The sequence below is a fragment of the Salmo salar genome, chromosome ssa01 (assembly GCF_905237065.1).
Source record: "Salmo salar chromosome ssa01, Ssal_v3.1, whole genome shotgun sequence".
Taxonomy (NCBI): domain Eukaryota; kingdom Metazoa; phylum Chordata; class Actinopteri; order Salmoniformes; family Salmonidae; genus Salmo; species Salmo salar.
Window position 1 is genome coordinate 96,196,991 of NC_059442.1, and position 27,999 is coordinate 96,224,989.

The 27,999-nt window shown below is 45.9% G+C and overlaps 1 protein-coding gene across 3 annotated transcripts in view; it reads left to right on the top strand.

Moving 5' to 3' along the window:
* Positions 1-5,812: 5,812 nt before the first annotated feature.
* Positions 5,813-27,999, top strand: part of LOC106610766 (phosphatase and actin regulator 2) — a 71,799-nt gene continuing 49,612 nt past the window's right edge. For 2 of the 3 annotated variants that reach the window (XM_014210310.2, XM_014210321.2), the window contains exon 1: positions 5,813-6,027. In XM_014210310.2, the coding sequence (XP_014065785.2) occupies positions 5,895-6,027 (133 nt within the window). In that variant the 5' untranslated portion in view covers positions 5,813-5,894. Of the gene's footprint in view, positions 6,028-20,228; positions 20,330-27,999 lie in introns of those variants that run through there. The other variant, XM_014210338.2, reaches the window with a different exon arrangement.

A 27,999-nucleotide genomic window follows, 5' to 3' on the forward strand; every position in this document is an offset into this window, starting at 1 on the left:
CCGAGGCCTCACTGCGGTGGCAGTCTGCGCCAGCCTTCTGACGCCTCACAGTCCTCTGAAGGTGCGCGTGAGCGGCATTCCATGTCTCCTCCGAGCGCCTAAACCAGTCGTCCACTGCTGGAGCCTCGATCTGGCTCTGATGCCAAGGCGCCAGAACCGGCTGGTACCCCAGTACACACTGGAAAGGGGAGAGGTTAGTGGAGGAGTGGCGAAGCGAGTTTTGGGCCATCTCTGCCCAGCGTATGAATGCCGCCCACTACCCCAGCCGGTACTGGCAATAGGACCGCAGAAACCTACCCACATCCTGGTTCACGCTCTCCACCTGCCCGTTACTCTCGGGGTGAAAACCTGAGGTAAGGCTGACCGAGACCCCCAGATGTTCCATGAACGCCCTCCAGACCCTTGATGTGAACTGGGGACCTCGATCAGATACTATGTCCTCAGGCACCCCGTAGTGCCGGAAGACGTGTGTGAACAGGGCCTCCGCAGTCTGTAGGGCCGTAGGGAGACCGGGCAAAGGGAGGAGACGGCAGGACTTAGAAAACCGATCCACAACGACCAGGATCATGGTGTTCCCCTGTGAGGGAGGAAGATCCGTTAGGAAGTCCACCGACAGGTGCGACCACGGCCGTTGAGGAACGGGTAAGGGTTGTAACTACCCTCTGGGCAGGTGCCTAGGGGCCTTGCACTGGGCGCACACTGAGCAGGAGGAAACATAAACCCTCACGTCCTTAGCCAAGGTGGACCACCAGTACTTCCCACTAAGACAATGCACTGTCCGGCCGATACCCGGATGACCAGAGGAGGGTGATGTGTGGGCCCAATAGATCAAACGGTCGCGGACAGCAGATGGAATGTACAGACGCCCAGCTGGACACTGGGGGTAGTGGGCTCTGCACGTAACGCCCACTCGATGTCCGTGCCCAGCTCCCACACTACCGGTGCCACCAGGCAAGAGGCCGGGAGTATGGGGAGTGTGATCCATGGCCCGGTCCTCCATGTCATACATCCGGGACAGTGCATCTGCTTTAGCATTCTGGGAACCTGGTCTGTAGGACAGGGTGAAGACAAAATGGGTAAAGAACATGGCCCACCTTGCCTGGCGAGGGTTCAGTCTCCTCGCCACCTGGATGTGCTCCAGATTGCGGTGGTCAGTCCAGATGAGAAAAGGGTGTTTAGCCCCCTCAAGCCAATGTCTCCATGCCTTCAAGGCCTTGACAACAGCCAACAGCTCCTGGTCCCTCACGTCATAGTTTCGCTCCGCCGGGCTGAGCTTCTTTGAAAAGAAGGCACAGGGGTGGAGCTTTGGTGGCGTACCCGAGCACTGAGAGAGCACGGCTCCTATCCCAGCCTCGGACGCGACTACCTCCACTTTGAACGCCAAAGAGAGATCCGGATGAGCCAGCACGGGAGCCGAGGGAAACAGAGCCCTCATGTGACAAAAAGCCCTGTCCGCCTCAGCTGACCACTGCAAACGCACCGGTCCCCCCTTCAGCAGTGAGGTGATGGGAGCCGCTACCTGACCAAAGTCCCGGATAAACCTCCGGTAGTAATTGGCAAACCATAGAAACCGCTGCACTTCCTTTACCGTGGTGGGAGTCGGCCAATTACGCACGGCTGAAATGCGGTCACTCTCCATCTCCACCCCTGATGTGGAAATGCGTTACCCTAGGAAGGAGACGGCCTGCTGAAAGAACAGGCATTTCTCAGCCTTGACGTACAGGTCATGCTCCAACAGTCGTCCAAGTACCCTGCGCACCAGGGACACATGCTCGGCGCGTGTAGCGGAGTATATCAGAATGTCATCGATATACACCACTACACCCTGCCCGTGCAGGTCCCTGAAAATCTCGTCTACAATGGATTGGAAGACTGATGGAGCACTCATCAACCCATAGTGGCCTGATGTGGTACTAAACGCAGTCTTCCGCTCGTCTCCCTCCCGGATACACACCCGGTTGTAAGTGCTCCTGAGATCCAATTTTGTGAAGAAGCGTGCCCCGTGCATTGACTCGATCGCACTGGCTATGAGAGGCAGCGGGTAACTGTACCTCACAGTGATTTGGTTAATGCCTCGATAGACAATACACAGGCACAGACCTCCATCCTTCTTCTTCACAAAAAAGAAACTCGAGGAGGCAGGTAAAGTGGAGGGCCGAATGTACCCCTGCCCCAGAGATTCGGAAACATAAGTTTCCATAGCCGCCATCTCCTCTTGCGACAGGGGATACATGTGACTCCTGGGAAGTGCTGCGTCTACCAGAAGATTTATCGCACAATCCCCCTGTCAATGGGGTGGTAATTGAGTCGCCTTCTTCTTACAGAAGGCGAGAGCCAAATCGGCATATTCAGAGGGGATGCGCACAGTGGAGACCTGGTCTGGACTTTCCACCGTAGTAGCACCGATGGAAACCCCTAAACACCTCCCCGAGCACTTTCGTGACCACCTCGTGAGAGCCCTCTGTTGCCACGAAATAGTGGGGTCATGACAGGCCAACCAGGGTAGCCCAGTACCACAGGAAACGCGGGAGAATCAATAAGGAAGAGACTGATTCTCTCCTTGTGACCCTCCTGCGTAACCATGCCCAGTGGAGCGGTGGCCTCCCTAATTAGCCCTGACCCTAATGGTCGACTATCTAGGGCGTGCACAGGGAAGGGCATATCCACAGGAACAAGGGGGATCCCTAAACTATGGGCAAATGATCTGTCAATAAAATTCCCAGCTGCGCCTGAATCTATGAGCGCCTTATGCTGGGAATGCGGGGATAACTCAGGAAAATTAATAAACAAAAACATGTGAGCAACAGGGGACTCTGGGTGAGCCTGGTGCTGACTCACCTGGGGTGACACGAGAGTGCCCTGCCTGCTGCCTCGACTCCCAGAGGAACCTCCTCAGCACCGACCGGCAGTGTGCCCTCTGCGGCCACAGATGGTTCATGGAACGGCCCCTCCTCCTGTCGCCCTAAGTGCAGCACCTCCCAGCTCCATGGGCGTCGGAGCGGTGGTGCTGGGGGATGGAATCGACAGACCCCAATCTGGACGTCCGCGGGTGGCCAGTAGGTTATCCAGCCGGATGGACAAGTCCACCAGCTGGTTGAATGTGAGAGTGGTGTCCCTGCAGGCCAACTCTTGACGGACGTCCTCGCGCAGACTGCACCGGTAGTGATCGATCAGGGCCCTGTCGTTCCATCCCGCGCTGGCAGCCAGGGTCCGGAAGTCAAACGCAAACTCCTGTGCACTCCTCATCGCCTGCCTCAGGTGTACGAGACGTTCACCTGCCGCTCTACCCTCAGGCGGGTGGTCAAGTTGTCCAACACCGCTTCTTCTTCCCCCCATACGGTGTTGGCCCACTCCAGGGCCTTCCCTGAGAGGCAGGAGACAAGGGCGGCCACGCTCTCACGGCCGGAGGGAGCCGGGTGGACGGTTGCCAGGTAGAGCTCTAGCTGGAGCAAGAACCCCTGACATCCCGCCGCCGTTCCATCATACTCACTCGGGAGGGCGAGCCGAATCCCACTGGGACCAGGTGAAGGAGGGGTGATTATAGGTGAAACTGGTGGTGCTGGAGGAACTCCTCTTCTCTCCCTGCGCTCCATGGTTTGCAGCACGCGCTCCATGGTTTGCAGCACGCGATCCATGGCACTGCCGAGATGCTGGAGCATAGTAGCGTGCTGCTGGACTCGCTCCTCGACCCCTACTGCAGGGGCACCTGCTCCTGCTGACTGCATTGGTGGTGCGTGTTTCTGTCAAGGCTTTGGGTAGCTGGTGAAAAGGAGTTAGGCGCAGGAGAGCTGAGAATCGTGGACAAGGTATTTAATACACGAAAAAACACCAGTATAGAAACATTACAACGGTGCGTGAAATATACCGGTACCACAAAAATTACACGGGTGCATATTACAAAACCCGGCAACAAAATACCAGCCGTGAGATACAGCCATCAACATAGAACAAACACGCACAATTACATGTGGGAAACAGAGGGTTCAATAGTGAATATGTAATGGGGGAATTGAAACCAGGCGTGAAAAACCCACAGACAAAACTAATGGAAAATGAAAAGTGGATCGGCGATGGCTAGAAGACCGGTGACGCCGACCGCCGAGCGCCGCCCGAACAAGGAGAGGGACCGACCTCAGCGGAAGTCGTGACATGTAGAAACATCTCAAGAATGATCAATGGAAACATGATGCACCTGAAATCAATTTCGAGGCTCATTGCAAGGGGTCTGAATACATATGTAAATAAGATATTTCTGTTTATATATATATTTATTTTGCTAAAATGTCTAAAAACCTGTTTTCCAGGTGAATATGGGGTATTGTGTGTAGATTGCTGAGGATTTTTTATTCATTTAATCCACTTTAGAACGTAACAAAATGTGGAAAAAATCAAGGGTTTCTGAATATTTTCTGAAGGCACTGTATACTACAGTCTGTAAAAACACCACGGCAATTACTATAGCATATACTACAATTTTCTTTTACTACAGTATTTATACTATAGTTAAGTGCAAATATTACAGTACACTACAGTACACTTTAGTCCGCAAAACACTACAGTGAATAGTATGGTATTTATAACAGAGGCTGCTGGGAGGAGCTATACGAGGATGGGCTCATTGTAATGGCTGGAATGGAATAAAGCCATTACAATGAGCCTGTCCTCCTATCGCTCCTCCCACCAGCCTCCTCTGATTTATTTAGTATACTATTGTATCTTTTCATGTGGGTTGTACTTGCTGATAAATAAATGGGTCAGAGCAGAAGACCACCGTGTTGTCCTTGTGCCCAATGTACAGTAGTTACTCAAAACATGACCCAAGCAGGAGTTTGGTTTTGACAAGAGGAAACCAGAAAATTGTGTTAAAGCCAGGTTTTCTATATCTTGGGTTGGAGTCACAACGTGTGTAAGAAGAATACAGCATGTTTGTGTATATCTGTGGAAGGAGTGTTATTGAAAAATTTCACACGTTCTTGGTTCATTGCAGCAAACCTTTATAGGAAAAGGTCAACATGATAGTTTGGCTACACCCTCTGAATATCTATTGTTCTTACAATCAAAAAAACACTTTGTTGTCAGGGCCCTAAAAAGGTTTATATCATGCATTTTATTTATCGATATAATAACTGCAAATGTCAGCTTATGTCAACCACTACATGTTATGCATTACTTATTAAAGAATTTGTAAAATAGTCTCAGAAGGGCCCCAATAAGTGTCACACACAATTGTTATAATAATAACTGTCAAAAATCAGGCTCTTTTGCTGAAACAATACTGCCACCAAATGAATTGTTTTGGTAACGTCACTTGTGGCAAATTATACCACAATTAAAATGGCAGGCCTAAATCCCTTATTGATAAAATTATTGTAATATAAAGTTGGGTTATGGTGGATTAAGTTAGTAGTTTAGGGTGGATTATGTTATTTTGTCTTTATCACTAATGTAGATATTATGACTCTGAAGATGAATTTAAAGCCTACACGGTGACAGGCAGGATATTCTCTGTAAAGTTGTTCTTTGAATAGACAGGCCTACTATCACTGTATCAACAACAATCTTCTAGGGCGGAACAGCAAGTGAAGGAGAGCGGTTGCTATATATTTATTTATTTAGTCATTTTTTTAGACAGATCATATTCCCTCTCATATCTTCTTAATTCACAACTTTATGACACACTATTAACCCAAATACTGTATTTGTGTACAAGTACATTGAAAGTGAATTGAGTGAATTTTACAACAACCTTCTAGAGCGGAACAACAAGTCGAGGGGAGGGGTTACTGATCTTCTAAAAAGCTGTTGCTGTCCCCTGTCATTTTCAGCACACCCAACAGTACTCCCCTGTCATTTTCAGCACACTCCACAATACTGTATATATCGCTCGGTGTTCAATGGATCAGATGGCCAATGAAGACAGTTTCCCCGATTTGAAGACGTTCTCTCCGATTTGCAGAGTTCGTTCTCACAGTGACACTTCTGGTTTCAGGTCGAGAATATTGTTCAGACTGCGAGGCGCACGTTCAGGTGAGTATTTCAATAGCCTACACGCGCCAAATACGTATGACCTCGTCCATATTTTGCACATTTAGTTTTGTTTGCTGAAGTTTAAATAATCGTTAATTATTGCAGTCAAAATGAAAAAGATAGAACTTAATGAACAACACTGAAAATGGTTGTACCACAGATGAAAGCAGAGTTAGTTAAAAGTATATTTGGTTGAAATTGAATGGCAGGGCTTGACATGCATAGAATTCATAATTAAAGTTTTTGAATGCATTATGCTACACCAATCTCTGTGATCAAATGAGGATATGCAGTCATTTTGATTGTGGGTTTATTATAAAAAATATATTTGATTGTGGGTTTATTATATATATATATATATATATATATATATATATATATATATATATATACAATCAAAATGACTGCATATCCTCATTTGATCACAGATAAACCCACAATATATATATATTTAAGACATCAGTCAGGAAGTTAAAGCTTGGTTGCAAATGGGTCTTCCAAATGGACAATGACCCCAAGCATACTTCCAAAGTTGTGGCAAAATGGCTTAAAGACAACAAAGTCAAGGTATTGGAGTGGCCATCACAAAGCCCTGACCTCAATCCTATAGAAAATGTGTGGGCAGAACTGAAAAAAGCATGTGCGAGCAAGGAGGCCTACAAACCTGACTCAGTTACACCAGCTCTGTCAGGAGGAATGGGACAAAATTCACAAAACTTATTGTGGGAAGCTTGTGGAAGGCTACCTGAAACGTTTGACCCAAGTTAAACAATTTAAAGGCAATGCTACCAAATACTGATTCAGAATATGTAAACTTCTGACCCACTGGGAATGTGATGAATGAAATAAAAGCAGAAATAAATCATTCTCTCTACTATTATTCTGACATTTCACATTCTTAAAATAAAGTGTTGATCCTAGCTGACCTAAGACGGAGACTTTTTACTAGGATTAAATGTCAGGAATTGTGAAAAACTGAGTTTAAATGTATTTGGCTAAGGTGTATGTAAACTTCCGACTTCAACTGTAAATATATATACTGCTCAAGAAAATAAAGGGAACACTTAAACAACACAATGTAACTCCAAGTAAATCACACTTCTGTGAAATCAAACTGTCCACTTAGGAAGCAACACTGATTGACAATAAATGTCACATGCTGTTGTGCAAATGGAATAGACAACAGGTGGAAATTATAGGCAATAAGCAAGACACCCCCAATAAAGGAGTGGTTCTGCAGGTGGAGACCACAGACCACTTCTCAGTTCCTATGCTTCCTGGCTGATGTTTTGGTCACTTTTGAATGCTGGCGGTGCTTTCACTCTAGTGGTAGCATGAGACGGAGTCTACAACCCACACAAGTGGCTCAGGTAGTGCAGCTCATCCAGGATGGCACATCAATGCGAGCTGTGGCAAGAAGGTTTGCTGTGTCTGTCAGCGTAGTGTCCAGAGCATGGAGGCGCTACCAGGAGACAGGCCAGTACATCAGGAGACGTGGAGGAGGCCGTAGGAGGGCAACAACCCAGCAGCAGGACCGCTACCTCCGCATTTGTGCAAGGAGGAGCAGGAGGAGCACTGCCAGAGCCCTGCAAAATGACCTCCAGCAGGCCACAAATGTGCATGTGTCTGCTCAAACGGTCAGAAACAGACTCCATGAGGGTGGTATGAGGGCCCGACGTCCACAGGTGGGGGTTGTGCTTACAGCCCAACACCGTGCAGGACGTTTGGCATTTGCCAGAGAACACCAAGATTGGCAAATTCTGTGCTCTTCACAGATGAAAGCAGGTTCACACTGAGCACGTGACAGACGTGACAAAGTCTGGAGACGCTGTGGAGAACGTTCTGCTGCCTGCAACATCCTCCAGCATGACCGGTTTGGCGGTGGGTCAGTCATGGTGTGGGGTGGCATTTCTTTGGGGGGCCGCACAGCCCTCCATGTGCTCGCCAGAGGTAGCCTGACTGCCATTAGGTACCGAGATGAGATCCTCAGACCCCTTGTGAGACCATATGCTGGTGCGGTTGGCCCTGGGTTCCTCCTAATGCAAGACAATGCTAGACCTCATGTGGCTGGAGTGTGTCAGCAGTTCTTGCAAGAGGAAGGCATTGATGCTATGGACTGGCCCGCCCGTTCCCCAGACCTGAATCCAATTGAGCACATCTGGGGCATCATGTCTCGCTTCATCCACCAACGCCACGTTGCACCACAGACTGTCCAGGAGTTGGCGGATGCTTTAGTCCAGGTCTGGGAGGAGATCCCTCAGGAGACCATCCGCCACCTCATCAGGAGCATGCCCAGGCGTTGTAGGGAGGTCATACAGGCACGTGGAGGCCACACACACTACTGAGCCTCATTTTGACTTGTTTTAAGGACATTACATCAAAGTTGGATCAGCCTGTAGTGTGGTTTTCCACTTTAATTTTGAGAGTGACTCCAAATCCAGACCTCCATGGGTTGATAAATTGGATTTCCATTGATTATTTTTATGTGATTTTGTTGTCAGCACATTCAACTATGTAAAGAAAAAAGTATTTAATAAGATTATTTCTTTCATTCAGATCTAGGATGTGTTGTTTAAGTGTTCCCTTTATTTTTTTGAGCAGTGTATATATATATTTGTTTTAAACATGCAAGGCATCTGATGCTCCCCATTTGTAATTCCAGTCACAAACTTCAACTTTAAAACACCTACATTTATGTTTTCTATCTAATATAGACAGGCCTCGACATAAAAAGTCCAACAATGTATAATGTGTTGTTGCTGATTATCAATCAATCATGAATCATGATTTCCCTTATGCAGTGGTGTAAAGTGAACAAAAATAGTACTTAAGTCATTTTTTGGGGTATCTTAACCATACTTTACCATTTATATTTTCGACTACTTTTACTTCACTACATTCCTAAAGAAAATATTGTACTTTTTACTCCACATGTTTTCCTTGACACCCAAAAGTACTCGTTACATTATTAATGCTTAGCAGGACTGGAAAATAATGAAATTCATGCACTTATCAACCGAACATCACTGGTCATCCCTACTGCCTCTGATCTGGCGGACTCACTAAACACACATGCTTTGGTTGTCAATTATGTCTGAGTGTTGGAGTGTGTCCCTGGCTTTCCATAAATTAAAAAAAGAAAATGGTGCCATCTGGTTTGCTTAATATAAGGAATTTGGAATTATTTATACTTTTTCTTTTGATACTTATGAATATTTTAAACCAAATACTTTTATACTTTTACTCAAGTAGAATTTTACTGGGTGACTTTTACTTTTACTTGAGTCATTTTCTATTAAGGTATCTTTACTTTTACTCAAGTATGACAGTTGGGTACTTTTTCCACCACTGCCCTCATGTTTTTCAATGAATGGATGTACTTGATATCATGAACTGACAATGACAAAGATAGCATAATGAGATCACGTTTCCAAGAGAGAAGTTGCTGAGGCCCCTTCTCTAGAATGGCCCTTACGTAGAACTAAGGTGCCCAGTGCTGCAGTGGTTTCCTGTTGTCATTTCTGCAAAGTGCACAGACCTTCAAAGATCTGTAATGCCTCTAGTCTTGATGTCCTATGGAGCTGTGTTCCTCTGAGGTTTAATAGGCTCTGGTGAGAATGGGCTGTTAATCGTCACAGTAAAGGCCATGCTCTTTATTCCACATAGATTATTTCCTATAGAAGAAGGTCTTTGTTTGTGAGATATTCCATATCGTTCAGAAGTGCATTATGAACACCATATCTGTATTATTTCTTAATTGTCACAGCTGTGTGGGTTAAATGTTCACATTTCCCATTGATGTGGTCATAAGGTTCTCATACAGTACGTACAATGTCAAGGCTTTTGCAAACAATTTACTGACATTAGTCCCCAGTTTACCATGCCTCCTCTATCAAATGTCACATCAGTAAATTATGTCTACAGACAGTCCACTTCCTGTCATCAGTCAACTTTGTTTTCCACTTCTGTCCATCTGCCCTTTCAGAGCAGTCTAGTTAAGTGGATCTTGAATTCATGCATGCAACAGTACAGCTGTAGGATCTTAATTTGAGCCAGTTTGCTACAGCAGGAAAAGAATCCTGCAGCAACAGGAAATGTGAATGATTATGTGGATTATACATTTGTAGGGGTTGATACATTTTTCGTAAGGGAAAATCAAGTCAGAAATGTCTAAATGGAAATTACAAACTTCAGAAGTCTTTTTGAACCTCAAATACACATGTTTTAAATGTCCTGCAACAGGGTCCTGCATTGCAGAAAACTCCTCCTGCAACAGGGTGTTTAAATTAAGATTCTACATCTGTATATTATCATAGTCTGTATCTAGCCAAAGTCTGCCGATTGGTGTCTGTGTGATATTGCCTTGCCTTGTTAATAACATACCTTGAAACTAAATGATCTAGATCACATTACCTAAACCAGAAATATCTTGCAGACAAAAGTTGGGTTATGTATTGCCATCATTCATTCTTAACACTTTATTGCAGTAGGAAGTGTGATAACACATGTAGAGTAATGGCAGGAAATGCTGGCTATTGTCTGGTAGTTTCTCAAATAGCCACAAGAGGGGGGTAAAGCTCCTTTTGTTGGAGCTCATTTCCTGTGTCTGTTGTACCTCAGTTGAAACTCAGGCCAACTTGTTTTGAAAAGGGTATATATACACTACCGTTCAAAAGTTTGGGGTCACATAGACATTTCCTTATTTTTTAAAGAAAATACATTTTTTGGTCCATTAAAATTACATCAAATTGATCAGAAATACAGTGTAGACATTGTTAATGTTGTAAATGACTATTGTAGCTGGAAACGGCTGTTTTTAATGAAATATCTACATAGGCGTACAGAGGCCCATTATCAGCAACCATCACTCCTGTGTTCCAATGGCACGTTGTGTTAGCTAATCCAAGTTTATCATTTTAAAAGGCTAATTGATCATTAGAAAACCCTTTTGAAATTATGTTAGCACAGCTGAAAACTGTTGTGCTGATTTAAAGAAGCAATAAAACTGGCCTTCTTTAGACTAGTTGAGTATCTAGAGCATCAGCATTTGTGGGTTCGATTACAGGCTCAAAATGGCCAGAAATGAAGACCTTTCTTCTGAAACTCGTCAGTCTATTCTTGTTCTGAGAAATGAAGGGTATGCCATGCAAGAAATTGCCAAGAAACTGAAGATCTGGTACAAGGCTATGTACTATTCCCTTCACAGAACAGCACAAACTGTCTCTAACCAGAATAGAAAGAGGAGTAGGTGGCCCCAGTGCACAACTGAGCAAGAGGACAAATACATTAGAGTGTCTAGTTTGAGAAACAGATGCCTCACAAGTCCTCAACTGGCAGTTTCATTAGATAGTACCCGCAAAACAACAGGCTCAATGTCAACAGTGAAGAGGCGTGTCACGTCCTGACCAGTAAAGGGGCTGTTTGTTATTGTAGTTTGGTCAGGGCATCGCAGAGGGGTGTTTGTTTAGGGTGTTTCGGGGTTGTTTGGGTTATGTTCTATGTTAGTTTATTTCTAGTTGGTCTATTTCTATGTGGCGTTTATTGGGTTGACCTTCAATTGGAGACAGCTGCTTCTCGTTGCCTCTGATTGAAGGTCCTATTTATAGGGGTGTTTGTTCTATGGGGGTTTGTGGGTAGTTATTTCCTGGTTTAGTGTTTGTTGCACCTGACGGGACTGTTTGGAGTCATTTGTTTTTGTATACGTGTTTATTTAGTTTTTCCTTCTTCAAATAAAAAAAGAAGTTGAGTATACATTTTCCCGCTGCGTTTTGGTCACTCCTTACGACAATCGTGACAGAACCACCCACCACAAACGGACCAAGCAGCGGAGGAAGGAGCAGCAGGAGGAATATAAGGATTCATGGACATGGGAGGAGATCCTGGACGGGGCAGGACCATGGTATCAGGCTGGGGAGTACCAGCGCCCTAAGGAGGAGCTGGAGGCAGCCAAGGCGGAAAGGCGCCATTACGAGGCGTTATACACACCGAGGAGCAAGTGTGAGAGGCACTCCCCCCCCAAAAAAAATTTTTTGGGGGCACACGGGAAGATTGGCTAGGTCAGGCAATAGACCTGAGCCAACTTCCCATGCTTATTATGGGGAGCAACGGATCATGAGAGCACCGGTGTATGCGGAAGTGCGTACGATCTCGCCCATGCGCACGCACAGTCCGGTGCGAGCGATCCCAGCTCCTCGCAAGTGCCGTGCTAGAGTGGGCATCCAGCCGGGTAGGAGTATGCCTGCACAGCACATCTGGCCACCAGTGCGCCTCCTAGGCCCAGGCTACCCTAGGCCTGCTCTACGCACGGCAGCCATCAGGCCTCTGCACAGCCCAGTTCGCCCTGTGCCAGCACTCCGCTCGTGCAGGGCTACTGTTACCATCCAGCCAGGACGGGTTGTGCAGGCGGTGCGCTCCAGACCGCCGGTGCCTATTCATGACCTAGTGTATCCAGTTCCCGCTCCTCGCACTAGCCTTGAGGTGCGTGTTTCCAGTCTGGCGCCTCCAAAGCCAGCACCACGCACCCAGGCCTCCAGTGCATCAGCCCAGTCCAGTGCGTCCTGTTCCCGCTCCTCGCACTAGCCCTGTGGTGCGTGTCCCTAGTCTGGCGTCTCCAAAGCCAGCCCCACGCATCAGGCCTTCAGTGCGCAGTTCCCCGTCCAGAGCTTCCGACGACAGTTCCCCGTCCAGAGCTTCCGACGACAGTTCCCCGTCCAGAGCTTCCAACGACAGTTCCCCGTCTAGAGCTTCCGACGACAGTTCCCCGTCCAGAGCTTCCGACGACAGTTCCCCGTCCAGAGCTTCCAACGACAGTTCCCCGTCCAGAGCTTCCAACGACAGTTCCCCGTCCAGAGCTTCCAACGACAGTTCCCCGTCCAGTGCTTCCGGTGACAGTTCCCCGTCCAGAGCTTCCGGCGACAGTGCCCCGGCCGTGACAAGGCGACTCTGGGATGCTGGCCTTCTAGGCAGAGTTCCTCTGTCCAGTGTCTGTGTTCTTTTGCCCATCTTAATCATTTATTTTTATTGACCAGTTTGAGATATGGCTTATTCTTTGCAACTCTGCCTAGAAGGCCAGCATCCCGGAGCAGCCTCTTCACTGTTGACGTTAAGACTGGTGTTTTGCGGGTACTATTTAATGAAGCTGCCAGTTGAGGACTTGTGAGGCATCTGTTTCTCAAACTAGACACTCTAATGTACTTGTCCTCTTGCTCAGTTGTGCACTGGGGCCTCCTTCTCCTCTTTCTATTCTGGTTAGAGACCGTTTGTGCTGTTCTGTGAAGGGAATAGTACATAGCCTTGTACCAGATCTTCAGTTTCTTGGCAATTTCTTGCATGGCATAGCCTTCATTTCTCAGAACAAGAATAGACTGACAAGTTTCAGAAGAAAGTTCTACATTTCTGGCCATTTTGAGCCTGTAATCGAGCCCACAAATGCTGATGCTCCAGATACTCAACTAGTCTAAAGAAGGTCAGTTTTATTGCTTCTTTAAATCGGCACAACAGTTTTCAGCTGTGCTAACATAATTTCAAAAGGGTTTTCTAACGATCAATTAGCCTTTTAAAATGATAAACTTGGATTAGCTAACACAACGTGCCATTTGAACACAGGAGTGATGGTTGCTGATAATGGGCCTCTGTACGCCAATGTAGATATTCCATTACAAATCTGCAGTTTCCAGCTACAACAGTCATTTACAACAATGTCTAAACTATATCAATTTGATGTTATTTTTATGGACAAAAAATGTGCCTTTCTTTAAAAAACAAGGATATTTCTATGTGACCCCAACCTTTTGAACGGTAATGTATATTAAAGCAATAAGGCACAAGGGGGTGTGGTGTGGTATATGGCCAATACACCATGAATATAAGCTGTTCTTAAGAGTGCCTGGATACAGCCTTTAGCCATGGTCTGTTGGCCATACACCACAAACTCCTGAGGTGTCGTATTGCTATTATAAACTGGTTACCAATGTCATTAGAACAGTAAAAATAAATGATTTGTCATATCCGTGGTATACAGTCTCATGTACCACAGCTTTTAGCCAATAAGCATTCAGGGCTGGAACCACCCAGTTAATAAAGATAAATACAGTATGTGGTCTTCTAATAAATATAACAGTACAGGGCCACACATCACCACAATAAAGGCCTACATGGAAATGATCTAGTTAATATACCATTTATATATTGTTTTGCTTAATAAGAACATGTCTTGAAAGCGTAATCTTTGTCTCTCATTTGAGTACCTCTGACCTTTCCAACTCAGAGTTGTTTTGCTCTCTCAAATAATAATGAAGGGGTTTCAGACTCTTAGAGAAGCTCTGTGAAGTAATGATTTGTTGTGATCATTATAGGTTTTTTCCCCTTCAGAATCAGTGAGGGGTTGAATACTGTTCCTCCCTACACTCAATTAGTCACTGTAATTACACTGTACGGGAGCTAGGCAGTGTAGCACGCTGTGCACATCGTACCCTTTCTGGACAATAGTCCCAAAATAGACATTCAGTTTGAATTTGACACACCAAATTACTAAGTATCACACTTTCTGTGCCCTTTGCTACTGCCTGTATTTAACACAATGCAGCTGGTCATAATTGTGTTTCCAACATATCCAGCATTGCATTCAATCATAGCCAGGTCAATAACAATGTACAGTACCAGTCAAAAGTTTTAAAACACCTACTCATTCCAGGGTTTTTCTTTATTTTTACTATTTTCTACATTGCAGAATAATAGTGAAGACATCAAAACTATGAAATAACACATATGGAATCATATAGTAACCAAAAAAGTGTTAAACAAATCAAAATATATTTTATATTTGAGATTCTTCAAATAGCCACCCTTTGCCTTGATGACAACTTTGCACACACTTGGCGTTCTCATGATTCCATTTGTGCTATTTCATAATTTTGATGTCTTCACTATTATTCTACAATGTAGAAAATAGTAAAAATAAAGAAAAACCCTTAAATGAGTAGGTGCGTCCAAACTTTTGAGTGGTACTGCATATCATGTAAAAGATTCTCAGACTACATTCTGAGAGAGTTTGTACTGTTGCAGTCTTGTTGGTTTCTCAACAAGGCTAACTGGTCTGGTAAGGTAGTATCAATGAACATCAAAACATGCTGTGTTTGTGTGTTAATTACTATGGTTACAACTGGATTAGTGAAGTTAACCCCATTTTCTGGGAAAGTACAACCCTTCCCAAGGACCTGTAGTCACTGCAGTGTTGGTAGAGTTGAGCCAAGGGAAGTGATCTTCCTCTGACACTAATCAATCTCTAGACTGGGAAGGACCTGAATGTGAAAGAGGGGTAATCTAAGCAGTTGGCCATAAAAATATAATTAGAATGTGATACAGTATCTGTATGCAGGCTGCTGTGTGGGTGCAGATGGCTGCCTCTAACTAAGATCAGTTCAGAGTGATTCCGTGTCACGACTTCCGCCGAAGTTGGTGCCTCTCCTTGTTCGGGCGGCGTTCGGCGGTCGACGTCACCGGCTTTCTAGCCGCCACCGATCTACGTTTCTTTTTCTATATGTTTTGTCTTGATTGTACACACCTGGTTTCCATTATGTTATAATTTATTCCCTATTTAACCCTCTGGTTCCCACATGGTTTTGTGCGTGTTTGTTCTTTGTTATGTGGTCGCTCTTTTGTGTAGAGCTGGATTATTATTCCCTGTATGGAATTAGTTTGTGATTATTTGCGAGTAAAGTACGTTTTTACTCAGTTCTGTGTCCTGCGCCTGACTCCGTCCTACCCGCTGCACACTGACACATGACATTCCGCTGAAGTGCAATATTAATTTGTCTCTAGCTGGCTGGGACTATTTCAATGCCGCTGAACAACATCACATAATTCCCTTCCCCTGAAATGATCTTCCCTCAAATGGCGATCATATCCGCTCATCGATTTGAGGACCTGGCTGATATTCGTTCCAGGTCCATTCCATTCCTGTTTCATTGTCAATATTTTGGAGTCATATCCTCATCTTGAGTTGTGATGATCAACACATAGAGGGAAGCTTCTGGAATAAAGACATTGAAGTTCAAACTTCAATATCTCCTCTGTTTTGAAGGGCCTGCCATTATGAAGTATTCATTCTCCCTGCATAACGTTACAGTAAATAAGTATTTTTGAGCCTGTACCTCAGGCAGCGACATGAGAAGACATGTATTCCTGGGTTTACCCCCACTGACCTGTGGGGGAGGCAGGGAAAACACCTCCAACATCTTCCTTCATCATCTTTCCAAAGCCTAAAGTGATCATCTTTCCAAAGCCTAAAGTGATCATCTTTCCAATGCCTAAAGTGCTCCCTTGAATGCAAAATCGTGGCCCTGTGAGATGGCGATGCCAAAAGACTCAGCATCAAAACCACAAAGGGTCGCTTTGTAAGAGGGGTCTTTCATCACTGATTTCCATGCTGCCCTGGTTATCTTTGTAACCAGGGTAGCAGTCTGGGTTTAGTACAGAGTGACAGCATATGAAGTAACAGACCAGTCTGGGTTTAGTACAGAGTGACAGCATATGAAGTAACAGACCAGTTTGGGTTTAGTACAGTGTGACAGCATATGAAGTAACAGACCAGTCTGGGTTTAGTACAGCGTGACAGCATATGAAGTAACAGACCAGTCTGGGTTTAGTACAGCGTAACAGCATATGAAGTAACAGACCAGTCTGGGTTTAGTACAGCGTGACAGCATATGAAGTAACAGACCAGTCTGGGTTTAGTACAGCGTGACAGCATATGAAGTAACAGACCAGTCTAGGTTTAGTACAGCGTGACAGCATATGAAGTAACAGACCAGTCTGGGTTTAGTACAGAGTGACAGCATATGAAGTAACAGACCAGTCTGGGTTTAGTACAGAGTGACAGCATATGAAGTAACAGACCAGTCTGGGTTTAGTACAGAGTGACAGCATATGAAGTAACAGACCAGTCTGGGTTTAGTACAGTGTGACAGCATATGAAGTAACAGACCAGTCTGGGTTTAGTACAGCGTGACAGCATATGAAGTAACAGACCAGTCTGGGTTTAGTACAGCGTAACAGCATATGAAGTAACAGACCAGTCTGGGTTTAGTACAGCGTGACAGCATATGAAGTAACAGACCAGTCTGGGTTTAGTACAGCGTGACAGCATATGAAGTAACAGACCAGTCTAGGTTTAGTACAGCGTGACAGCATATGAAGTAACAGACCAGTCTGGGTTTAGTACAGAGTGACAGCATATGAAGTAACAGACCAGTCTGGGTTTAGTACAGTGTGACAGCATATGAAGTAACAGACCAGTCTGGGTTTAGTACAGTGTGACAGCATATGAAGTAACAGACCAGTCGGGGTTAAGTACATCAGAGATTCTTTCATCACTGATTTCCATGCTGCCCTGGTTATCTTTGTGAGAGGGGTCTTTCATCTCTGATTTCCATGCTGCCCTGGTTATCTTTGTGAGAGGGGTCTTTCATCACTGATTTCCATGCTGCCCTGGTTATCTTTGTGAGAGGGGTCTTTCATCACTGATTTCCATGCTGCCCTGGTTACCTTTGTGAGAGGGGTCTTTCATCACTGATTTCCATGCTGCCCTGGTTATCTTTATGAGAGGGGTCTTTCATCACTGATTTCCATGCTGCCCTGGTTATCTTTGTGAGAGGGGTCTTTCGTCACTGATTTCCAATATGCCCTGGTTATCTTTGAAAGCCGATAGGATATTTTCCCTTATGTTTTTCAGTTGCTTATAAAAGGTTTATTTTGCTTTGATGTCTTTATAGATATATAGTTATGACTCGTCATCATGGGTCTGCATCTATTCTGCGGCCACATACTTTGTCCAATGACCATGGGTTATAAGTTCCAACATAGTAAAACTCAACCTTTAATACGGTACGGTGTGACTTTAAGTTACACAACAACCTGACTGTGCCAGGTCAGTGGCTCACTGTGTTTATCATTCCTTAAAGAGTCTAAAAATACAAAGTTGTTTCCGCTGTCACTTTCAAAACTATGTAAATGCAATTTCCATCCCAGTCGAGCTGACCCAGTTGCCAAACAGTAACCCAGCTTAGTTAATGTCACACTGTTGGTCATTAATATCCGCAAGACCAAAAGGACATGCAGGATGTTGTCAACATAACTTGTAATAATGTGTTGAAACACTGGCAGAAATTTAACATGGACTTTGACTCTCAAATATGACCTATGTGAGTATTGAGTATATGCAGCTACTTTAATAATGCAGTTCAGTTGTTGAACCATCAGGGAGAGTTAGCAGGGCACAAGTTTGCACCTTGTTCGGATTGCTATAATTTACTTGACGCTCTAAATTAGTCATCAAGCTTGTTAGGGGCCATAAGGGGCTAAGGACTTGTTAGGACCATAAAGGGCTAAGGACTTGTTGGAGGCTATAAATGGCTAAGGACTCGTTAGGACCATAAAGGGCTAAGGACTTGTTAGAGGCTATAAATGGCTAAGGACTTGTTAGGACCATAAAGGGCTAAGGACTTGTTAGAGGCTATAAATGGCTAAGGACTTGTTAGGACCATAAAGGGCTAAGGACTTGTTAGAGGCTATAAATGGCTAAGGACTTGTTAGGACCATAAAGGGCTAAGGACTTGTTAGAGGCTATAAATGGCTAAGGACTTGTTAGGACCATAAAGGGCTAAGGACTTGTTAGAGGCTATAAATAGCTAAGGACTCGTTAGGACAATAAAGGGCTAAGGACTTGTTAGAGGCTATAAATGGCTAAGGACTTGTTAGGACCATAAAGGGCTAAGGACTTGTTAGAGGCTATAAATGGCTAAGGACTTGTTAGGACCATAAAGGGCTAAGGACTTGTTAGAGGCTATAAATGGCTAAGGACTCGTTAGGACCATAAAGGGCTAAGGACTTGTTAGAGGCTATAAATGGCTAAGGACTCGTTAGGACCATAAAGGGCTAAGGACTTGGCAGCTTTTTGAAGCCTCGGAGGCCTCTTCTCATCTCAACCCCATAGCTCTTTAGCTACTAGCTACCTTATCAGGTGCTGGTTCCCGGGAGACTAGACAGGTTGTGAGTGAAATACATAAGTGGCAGCACTTGCAGTCGTTATCTTGTCAATAGCCTAACAATAATCTAGGACAACTGCGTAAGATTCTTGATTAGGTTACTTGCATCTGTCCATAAGAGATGATCCTAACAAGGAAATGTACCATTACCTGCCCAGGCTTCATACTGTATACTTGCTCAGTTCTATAGTGCAATGCCATTTACAGCCTTCTTATAGACTCCTGGCTGAGCCAGAGATCTCAATACCCTCAAGTGTTTTTTCTCTGAAAGCCCACTCTGATGTGTCTGTTGCCAGAGAAGAAAATATCAGCTACTATGACTCATTCCTTTGAGAACGTTGGCTAATTTCAACACTGCGCTTCAAAATAGACTAAACTGTTTTTCAGAGAGTTTCCACACAGCCCTCAAACCCACTTGTTCACCGACTTCAACCTCACATAACTTTCCATTCTGCCTCTGAACGTCGTGATGGGTATTGACACATGGAGTCTGGGGTGCAGAGAGAATATTTTTTTTTAGGTGAATAGCAGTAATAAAATGAGTCTGGCTTTAATGATGGTTGCAGAGCCCCCCCCCTCTCTCTCTTCCTCCCTGTGGCCTCAGGTTGCAGCTAAAAGCCTCAGTGGACAGGGAGGCTCCATTTGATGGTTCCCGACTGGCTCAATCAAGCCTTGTTAATGGAGGAAATGGTTGTTGTGTCCCCTGCCTGTGCTCACTGGGCTGCTTCATGTACAGGAGGTTGGTGGCACCTTAATTGGGGAGAACGGGCTCGTTGTAATGGCTGGAGCGGAATCAGTGGAATGGTATCAAATACATCAAACATGGTTGTCTGGTGTTTGATGCCATTCCATTCGCTCCATTCCAGCCAATATTATGAGCCATCCTCCCCTCAGCAGCCTCCACTGGCTTCATGGTCAGGTCCACTGCAGAGAGGCATGCAGCAAGGAACACTGACGAACATTAGAGAGCCAGCTTCCTGCACAGGAAGGGCTAGAGGGAGAGAGGGAGGGAGGTAAAGAGAGAGAGGGAGGGAGAGATGGAGAGAGGGAGTGAGAGATAGAGGGAGGGAAAGAGAGGAGGAGGAGAGAGTGAGTGAGTGAGTGAGTGAGTGAGTGAGTGAGAGATAGAGGGAGGGAGGGAAAGAGAGAGGGCTAGGAGGAGAGGGAGAGAGGGAGGGAGTGAGGGAAATAGAGTTATGAGGAAAAGAAAGGATCAGCTCACAAGGGGGATCATTTTCATCCAGTCATGGAGCATGCTCGTGAGTCCCCTTTAGTCTGTGTCTGTGTGTCTGTGTGTCTATGTTTCTGTCCGTGTGTCTGTGTGTCTATGTCTGTGTGTCTGTGTGTCTATGTTTCTGTGTGTGTCTGTGTCTGTGTGTCTGTGTGTCTATGTGTCTATGTTTCTGTGTCTGTGTCTGTGTGTCTGTGTCTGTGTGTCTATGTTTCTGTGTGTGTCTGTGTTTCTGTGTGTGTCTGTGTTTCTGTGTGTGTCTGTGTTCCTGTGTGTGTCTATGTTTCTGTGTGTGTCTGTGTTCCTGTGTGTGTCTATGTTTCTGTGTGTGTCTGTGTTCCTGTGTGTGTCTGTGTGTCTATGTTTCTGTGTGTGTCTGTGTTTCTGTGTGTGTCTATGTTTCTGTGTGTGTCTGTGTTCCTGTGTGTGTCTGTGTATTTGTGTGTGTTTCTGTGTGTACTTGTGTGTATTTGTGTGTGAGAGAGAATTGATTGTCTTTGTGATTGTTGTGTGTTACAGTAGTTGGTAGTAGGAGTTCTCTAAATGTTCTCTGTGGGATACATTGCCCCTGGACTATGCATGAAGAGGGTTGCCTAGAGACAGTTGGGATTGCTATCTACCCTACTTATTGAGGAGGAACTTTTGGACTTTCGCTCTGTGTATTCAGATCAGCTGTTTAGGGAACACTGCCAGGCAAAAACCCATTAATGTAATGTCATTTTGTTGGATTAGAGTTGTTTAAATAACTTAGCTTGTGCCTAAATTGTTAAAAACCTGGTTTGTTTTGTACTTATTTGATTATTTAAAGATAAACATAAAGCCTTATCACTTAGAGAGATTACCTCTACGAGTATTATATTCATCATCTCATAACATATTATATAGTCACAGCTAGTGACAGGCTAGTCACAGTTAGTGACAGGATAGTCACAGTTAGTGACAGGATAGTCACAGTTAGTGACAGGATAGTCACAGCTAGTGACAGGATAGTCACAGCTAGTGACAGGATAGTCACAGCTAGTGACAGGATAGTCACAGCTAGTGACAGGATAGTCACAGTTAGTGACAGGGTAGTCACAGTTAGTGACAGGGTAGTCACAGCTAGTGACAGGATAGTCAGAGCTAGTGACAGGATAGTCACAGCAAGTGACAGGATAGTCACAGCTAGTGACAGGATAGTCACAGCTAGTGACAGGATAGTCAGAGCTAGTGACAGGGTAGTCACAGTTAGTGACAGGGTAATCACAGCAAGTGACAGGATAGTCACAGCTAGTGACAGGATAGTCACAGTTAGTGACAGGATAGTCACAGCTAGTGACAGGGTAGTCACAGCTAGTGACAGGATAGTCACAGCTAGTGACAGGGTAGTCACAGCTAGTGACAGGATAGTCACAGCTAGTGACAGGGTAGTCACAGCTAGTGACAGGATAGTCACAGTTAGTGACAGGATAGTCACAGCTAGTGACAGGATAGTCACAGTTAGTGACAGGATAGTCACAGTTAGTGACAGGATAGTCACAGTTAGTGACAGGATAGTCACAGCTAGTGACAGGGTAGTCACAGCTAGTGACAGGGTAGTCACAGTTAGTGACAGGGTAGTCACAGCTAGTGACAGGATAGTCACAGCTAGTGACAGGATAGTCACAGTTAGTGACAGGATTGTCACAGTTAGTGACAGGATAGTCACAGCTAATGACAGGATAGTCACAGCTAGTGACAGGATAGTCACAGCTAGTGACAGGATAGTCACAGCTAGTGACAGGATAGTCACAGTTAGTGACAGGATAGTCACAGTTAGTGACAGGATAGTCACAGTTAGTGACAGGATAGTCACAGTTAGTGACAGGATAGTCACAGCTAGTGACAGGATAGTCACAGCTAGTGACAGGATAGTCACAGCTAGTGACAGGGTAGTCACAGTTAGTGACAGGGTAGTCACAGCAAGTGACAGGATAGTCACAGCTAGTGACAGGATAGTCACAGCTAGTGACAGGATACTCACAGTTAGTGACAGGGTAGTCACAGTTAGTGACAGGATAGTCACAGCTAGTGACAGGATAGTTACAGCTAGTGACAGGATAGTCACAGCTAGTGACAGGATAGTCACAGCTGGTGACAGGATAGTCACAGTTAGTGACAGGGTAGTCACAGTTAGTGACAGGATAGTCACAGCTAGTGACAGGATAGTCAGAGCTAGTGACAGGATAGTCACAGCAAGTGACAGGATAGGCACAGCTAGTGACAGGATAGGCACAGCTAGTGACAGGGTAGTCACAGTTAGTGACAGCGTAGCCACAGTTAGTGACAGCGTAGCCACAGTTAGCGACAGGGTAGTCACAGTTAGCGACAGGGTAGTCACAGCTAGCGACAGGGTAGTCAGAGCTAGCGACAGGATAGTCACAGCTAGCGACAGGATAGTCACAGCTAGTGACAGGATAGTCACAGCTAGTGACAGGATAGTCACAGTTAGTGACAGGATTGTCACAGTTAGTGACAGGATAGTCACAGCTAATGACAGGATAGTCACAGCTAGTGACAGGATAGTCACAGCTAGTGACAGGATAGTCACAGCTAGTGACAGGATAGTCACAGCTAGTGACAGGATAGTCACAGTTAGTGACAGGATAGTCACAGTTAGTGACAGGATAGTCACAGTTAGTGACAGGATAGTCACAGTTAGTGACAGGATAGTCACAGCTAGTGACAGGATAGTCACAGCTAGTGACAGGATAGTCACAGCTAGTGACAGGGTAGTCACAGTTAGTGACAGGGTAGTCACAGCAAGTGACAGGATAGTCACAGCTAGTGACAGGATAGTCACAGCTAGTGACAGGATACTCACAGTTAGTGACAGGGTAGTCACAGTTAGTGACAGGATAGTCACAGCTAGTGACAGGATAGTTACAGCTAGTGACAGGATAGTCACAGCTAGTGACAGGATAGTCACAGCTGGTGACAGGATAGTCACAGTTAGTGACAGGGTAGTCACAGTTAGTGACAGGATAGTCACAGCTAGTGACAGGATAGTCAGAGCTAGTGACAGGATAGTCACAGCAAGTGACAGGATAGGCACAGCTAGTGACAGGATAGGCACAGCTAGTGACAGGGTAGTCACAGTTAGTGACAGCGTAGCCACAGTTAGTGACAGCGTAGCCACAGTTAGCGACAGGGTAGTCACAGTTAGCGACAGGGTAGTCACAGCTAGCGACAGGGTAGTCAGAGCTAGCGACAGGATAGTCACAGCTAGCGACAGGATAGTCACAGCTAGTGACAGGATAGTCACAGCTAGTGACAGGATAGTCACAGTTAGTGACAGGATAGTCACAGCTAGTGACAGGATAGTCAGAGCTAGTGACAGGATAGTCACAGCAAGTGACAGGATAGTCACAGCTAGTGACAGGATAGTCACAGCTAGTGACAGGATAGTCACAGCTAGTGACAGGGTAGTCACAGTTCGTGACAGGGTAATCACAGCAAGTGACAGGATAGTCACAGCTAGTGACAGGATAGTCACAGTTAGTGACAGGATAGTCACAGCTAGTGACAGGGTAGTCACAGCTAGTGACAGGATAGTCACAGCTAGTGACAGGGTAGTCACAGCTAGTGACAGGATAGTCACAGCTAGTGACAGGGTAGTCACAGCTAGTGACAGGATAGTCACAGCTAGTGACAGCATAGTCACAGCTAGTGACAGGATAGTCACAGCTAGTGACAGGATAGTCACAGTTAGTGACAAGGTAGTCACAGCTAGTGACAGGATAGTCACAGCTAGTGACAGGGTAGTCACAGCTAGTGACAGGGTAGTCACAGCTAGTGACAGGATAGTCACAGCTAGTGACAGCGTAGTCACAGCTAGTGACAGGATAGTCACAGCTAGTGACAGCGTAGTCACAGCTAGTGACAGGATAGTCACAGCTAGTGACAGGGTAGTCACAGCTAGTGACAGGGTAGTCACAGCTAGTGACAGGATAGTCACAGCTAGTGACAGGGTAGTCACAGCTAGTGACAGGGTAGTCACAGCTAGTGACAGGATAGTCACAGCTAGTGACAGGGTAGTCACAGCTAGTGACAGGATAGTCACAGCTAGTGACAGCATAGTCACAGCTAGTGACAGGATAGTCACAGCTAGTGACAGCATAGTCACAGCTAGTGACAGGATAGTCACAGCTAGTGACAGGGTAGTCACAGTTAGTGACAGGGTAGTCACAGCTAGTGAAAGGATAGTCACAGTTAGTGACAGGATAGTCACAGCTAGTGACAGGGTAGTCACAGCTAGTGACAGGGTAGTCACAGCTAGTGACAGGGTAGTCACAGCTAGTGACAGGGTAGTCACAGCTAGTGACAGGATAGTCACAGCTAGTGACAGCGTAGTCACAGCTAGTGACAGGATAGTCACAGCTAGTGACAGGGTAGTCACAGTTAGTGACAGGGTAGTCACAGTTAGTGACAGGGTAGTCACAGCTAGTGACAGGATAGTCACAGCTAGTGACAGGGTAGTCACAGCTAGTGACAGGGTAGTCACAGCTAGTGACAGGATAGTCACAGCTAGTGACAGGGTAGTCACAGTTAGTGACAGGGTAGTCACAGCTAGTGACAGCGTAGTCACAGTTTTTGACAGGGTAGTCACAGTTAGTGACAGGGTAGTCACAGTTAGTGACAGGATAGTCACAACTAGTGACAGGGTAGTCACAGTTAGTGACAGGATAGTCACAGCTAGTGACAGGATAGTCAGAGCTAGTGACAGGATAGTCACAGCAAGTGACAGGATAGTCACAGCTAGTGACAGGATAGTCACAGCTAGTGACAGGATAGTCACAGCTAGTGACAGGGTAGTCACAGCTAGTGACAGGGTAATCACAGCAAGTGACAGGATAGTCACAGCTAGTGACAGGATAGTCACTGTTAGTGACAGGATAGTCACAGTTAGTGACAGGATAGTCACAGTTAGTGACAGGGTAGTCACAGTTAGTGACAGGGTAGTCACAGTTAGTGACAGGGTAGTCACAGCTAGTGACAGGATAGTCACAGCTAGCGACAGGGTAGTCACAGTTAGCGACAGGATAGTCACAGCTAGCGACAGCATAGTCACAGTTAGCGACAGGGTAGTCACAGTTAGCGACAGGGTAGTCACAGCTAGCGACAGGGTAGTCACAGCTAGTGACAGGGTAGTCACAGCTAGTGACAGGACAGTCACAGCTAGTGACAGGATAGTCACAGCTAGTGACAGGATAGTCACAGCTAGTGACAGGATAGTCACTGTTAGTGACAGGATAGTCACAGTTAGTGACAGGATAGTCACAGTTAGTGACAGGGTAGTCACAGTTAGTGACAGGGTAGTCACAGTTAGTGACAGGGTACTCACAGCTAGTGACAGGATAGTCACAGCTAGCGACAGGGTAGTCACAGTTAGCGACAGGATAGTCACAGCTAGCGACAGCGTAGTCACAGTTAGCGACAGGGTAGTCACAGTTAGCGACAGGGTAGTCACAGCTAGCGACAGGGTAGTCACAGCTAGTGACAGGGTAGTCACAGCTAGTGACAGGACAGTCACAGCTAGTGACAGGATAGTCACAGCTAGTGACAGGGTAGTCACAGCTAGTGACAGGGTAGTCACAGCTAGTGACAGGGTAGTCACAGCTACTGACAGGATAGTCACAGTTAGTGACAGGGTAGTCACAGCTAGTGACAGGGTAGTCACAGTTAGTGACAGGATAGTCACAGCTAGTGACAGGATAGTCACAGCTAGTGACAGGATAGTCACAGTTAGTGACAGGGTAGTCACAGCTAGTGACAGGGTAGTCACAGCTAGTGACAAGGTAGTCACAGTTAGTGACAGGATAGTCACAGCTAGTGACAGGATAGTCACAGCTAGTGACAGGATAGTCACAGCTAGTGACAGGATAGTCACAGTTAGTGACAGGATTGTCACAGTTAGTGACAGGATAGTCACAGCTAGTGACAGGATAGTCACAGTTAGTGACAGGATAGTCACAGTTGGTGACAGGATAGTCACAGCTGGTGACAGGATAGTCACAGCTGGTGACAGGTTAGTCACAGTTAGTGACAGGATAGTCACAGCTAGTGACAGGGTAGTCACAGCTAGTGACAGGGAAGTCACAGTTAGTGACAGGGTAGTCACAGTTAGTGACAGGATAGTCCCAGCTAGTGACAGGATAGTCCCAGTTAGTGACAGGATAGTCACAGTTAGTGACAGGATAGTCACAGCCTGTGACAGGATAGTCACAGTTAGTGACAGGGTAGTCACAGTTAGTGACAGGGTAGTCACAGTTAGTGACAGGGTAGTCACAGCTAGTGACAGGATAGTCACAGCTAGCGACAGGGTAGTCACAGTTAGCGACAGGATAGTCACAGCTAGTGACAGCATAGTCACAGTTAGCGACAGGGTAGTCACAGTTAGCGACAGGGTAGTCACAGCTAGCGACAGGGTAGTCACAGCTAGTGACAGGGTAGTCACAGCTAGTGACAGGACAGTCACAGCTAGTGACAGGATAGTCACAGCTAGTGACAGGATAGTCACAGCTAGTGACAGGGTAGTCACAGCTAGTGACAGGGTAGTCACAGCTACTGACAGGATAGTCACAGTTAGTGACAGGGTAGTCACAGCTAGTGACAGGGTAGTCACAGTTAGTGACAGGATAGTCACAGCTAGTGACAGGATAGTCACAGCTAGTGACAGGATAGTCACAGTTAGTGACAGGGTAGTCACAGCTAGTGACAGGGTAGTCACAGCTAGTGACAAGGTAGTCACAGTTAGTGACAGGATAGTCACAGCTAGTGACAGGATAGTCACAGCTAGTGACAGGATAGTCACAGCTAGTGACAGGATAGTCACAGTTAGTGACAGGATTGTCACAGTTAGTGACAGGATAGTCACAGCTAATGACAGGATAGTCACAGTTAGTGACAGGATAGTCACAGTTGGTGACAGGATAGTCACAGCTGGTGACAGGATAGTCACAGCTGGTGACAGGTTAGTCACAGTTAGTGACAGGATAGTCACAGCTAGTGACAGGGTAGTCACAGCTAGTGACAGGGAAGTCACAGTTAGTGACAGGGTAGTCACAGTTAGTGACAGGATAGTCCCAGCTAGTGACAGGATAGTCCCAGTTAGTGACAGGATAGTCACAGTTAGTGACAGGATAGTCACAGCTAGTGACAGGATAGTCCCAGTTAGTGACAGGATAGTCCCAGTTAGTGACAGGATAGTCACAGCTAGTGACAGGGTAGTCACAGCTAGTGACAGGGTAGTCACAGTTAGTGACAGGATAGTCACAGCCTGTGACAGGATAGTCACAGTTAGTGACAGGGTAGTCACAGCTAGTGACAGGGTAGTCACAGTTAGTGACCGGGTAGTCACAGCTAGTGACAGGGTAGTCACAGCTAGTGACAGGATAGTCACAGCTAGTGACAGGGTAGTCACAGCTAGTGACAGGATAGTCACAGCTAGTGACAGGATAGTCACAGTTAGTGACAGGATAGTCACAGTTAGTGACAGGATAGTCACAGTTAGTGACAGCATAGTCACAGCTAGTGACAGGGTAGTCACAGTTAGTGACAGGATAGTCACAGCTAGTTACAGGATAGTCACAGCTAGTGACAGGATAGTCACAGTTAGTGACAAGGTAGTCACAGCTGGTGACAAGGTATGATGACTCAGTGTCTTGTAGTGGATTACAG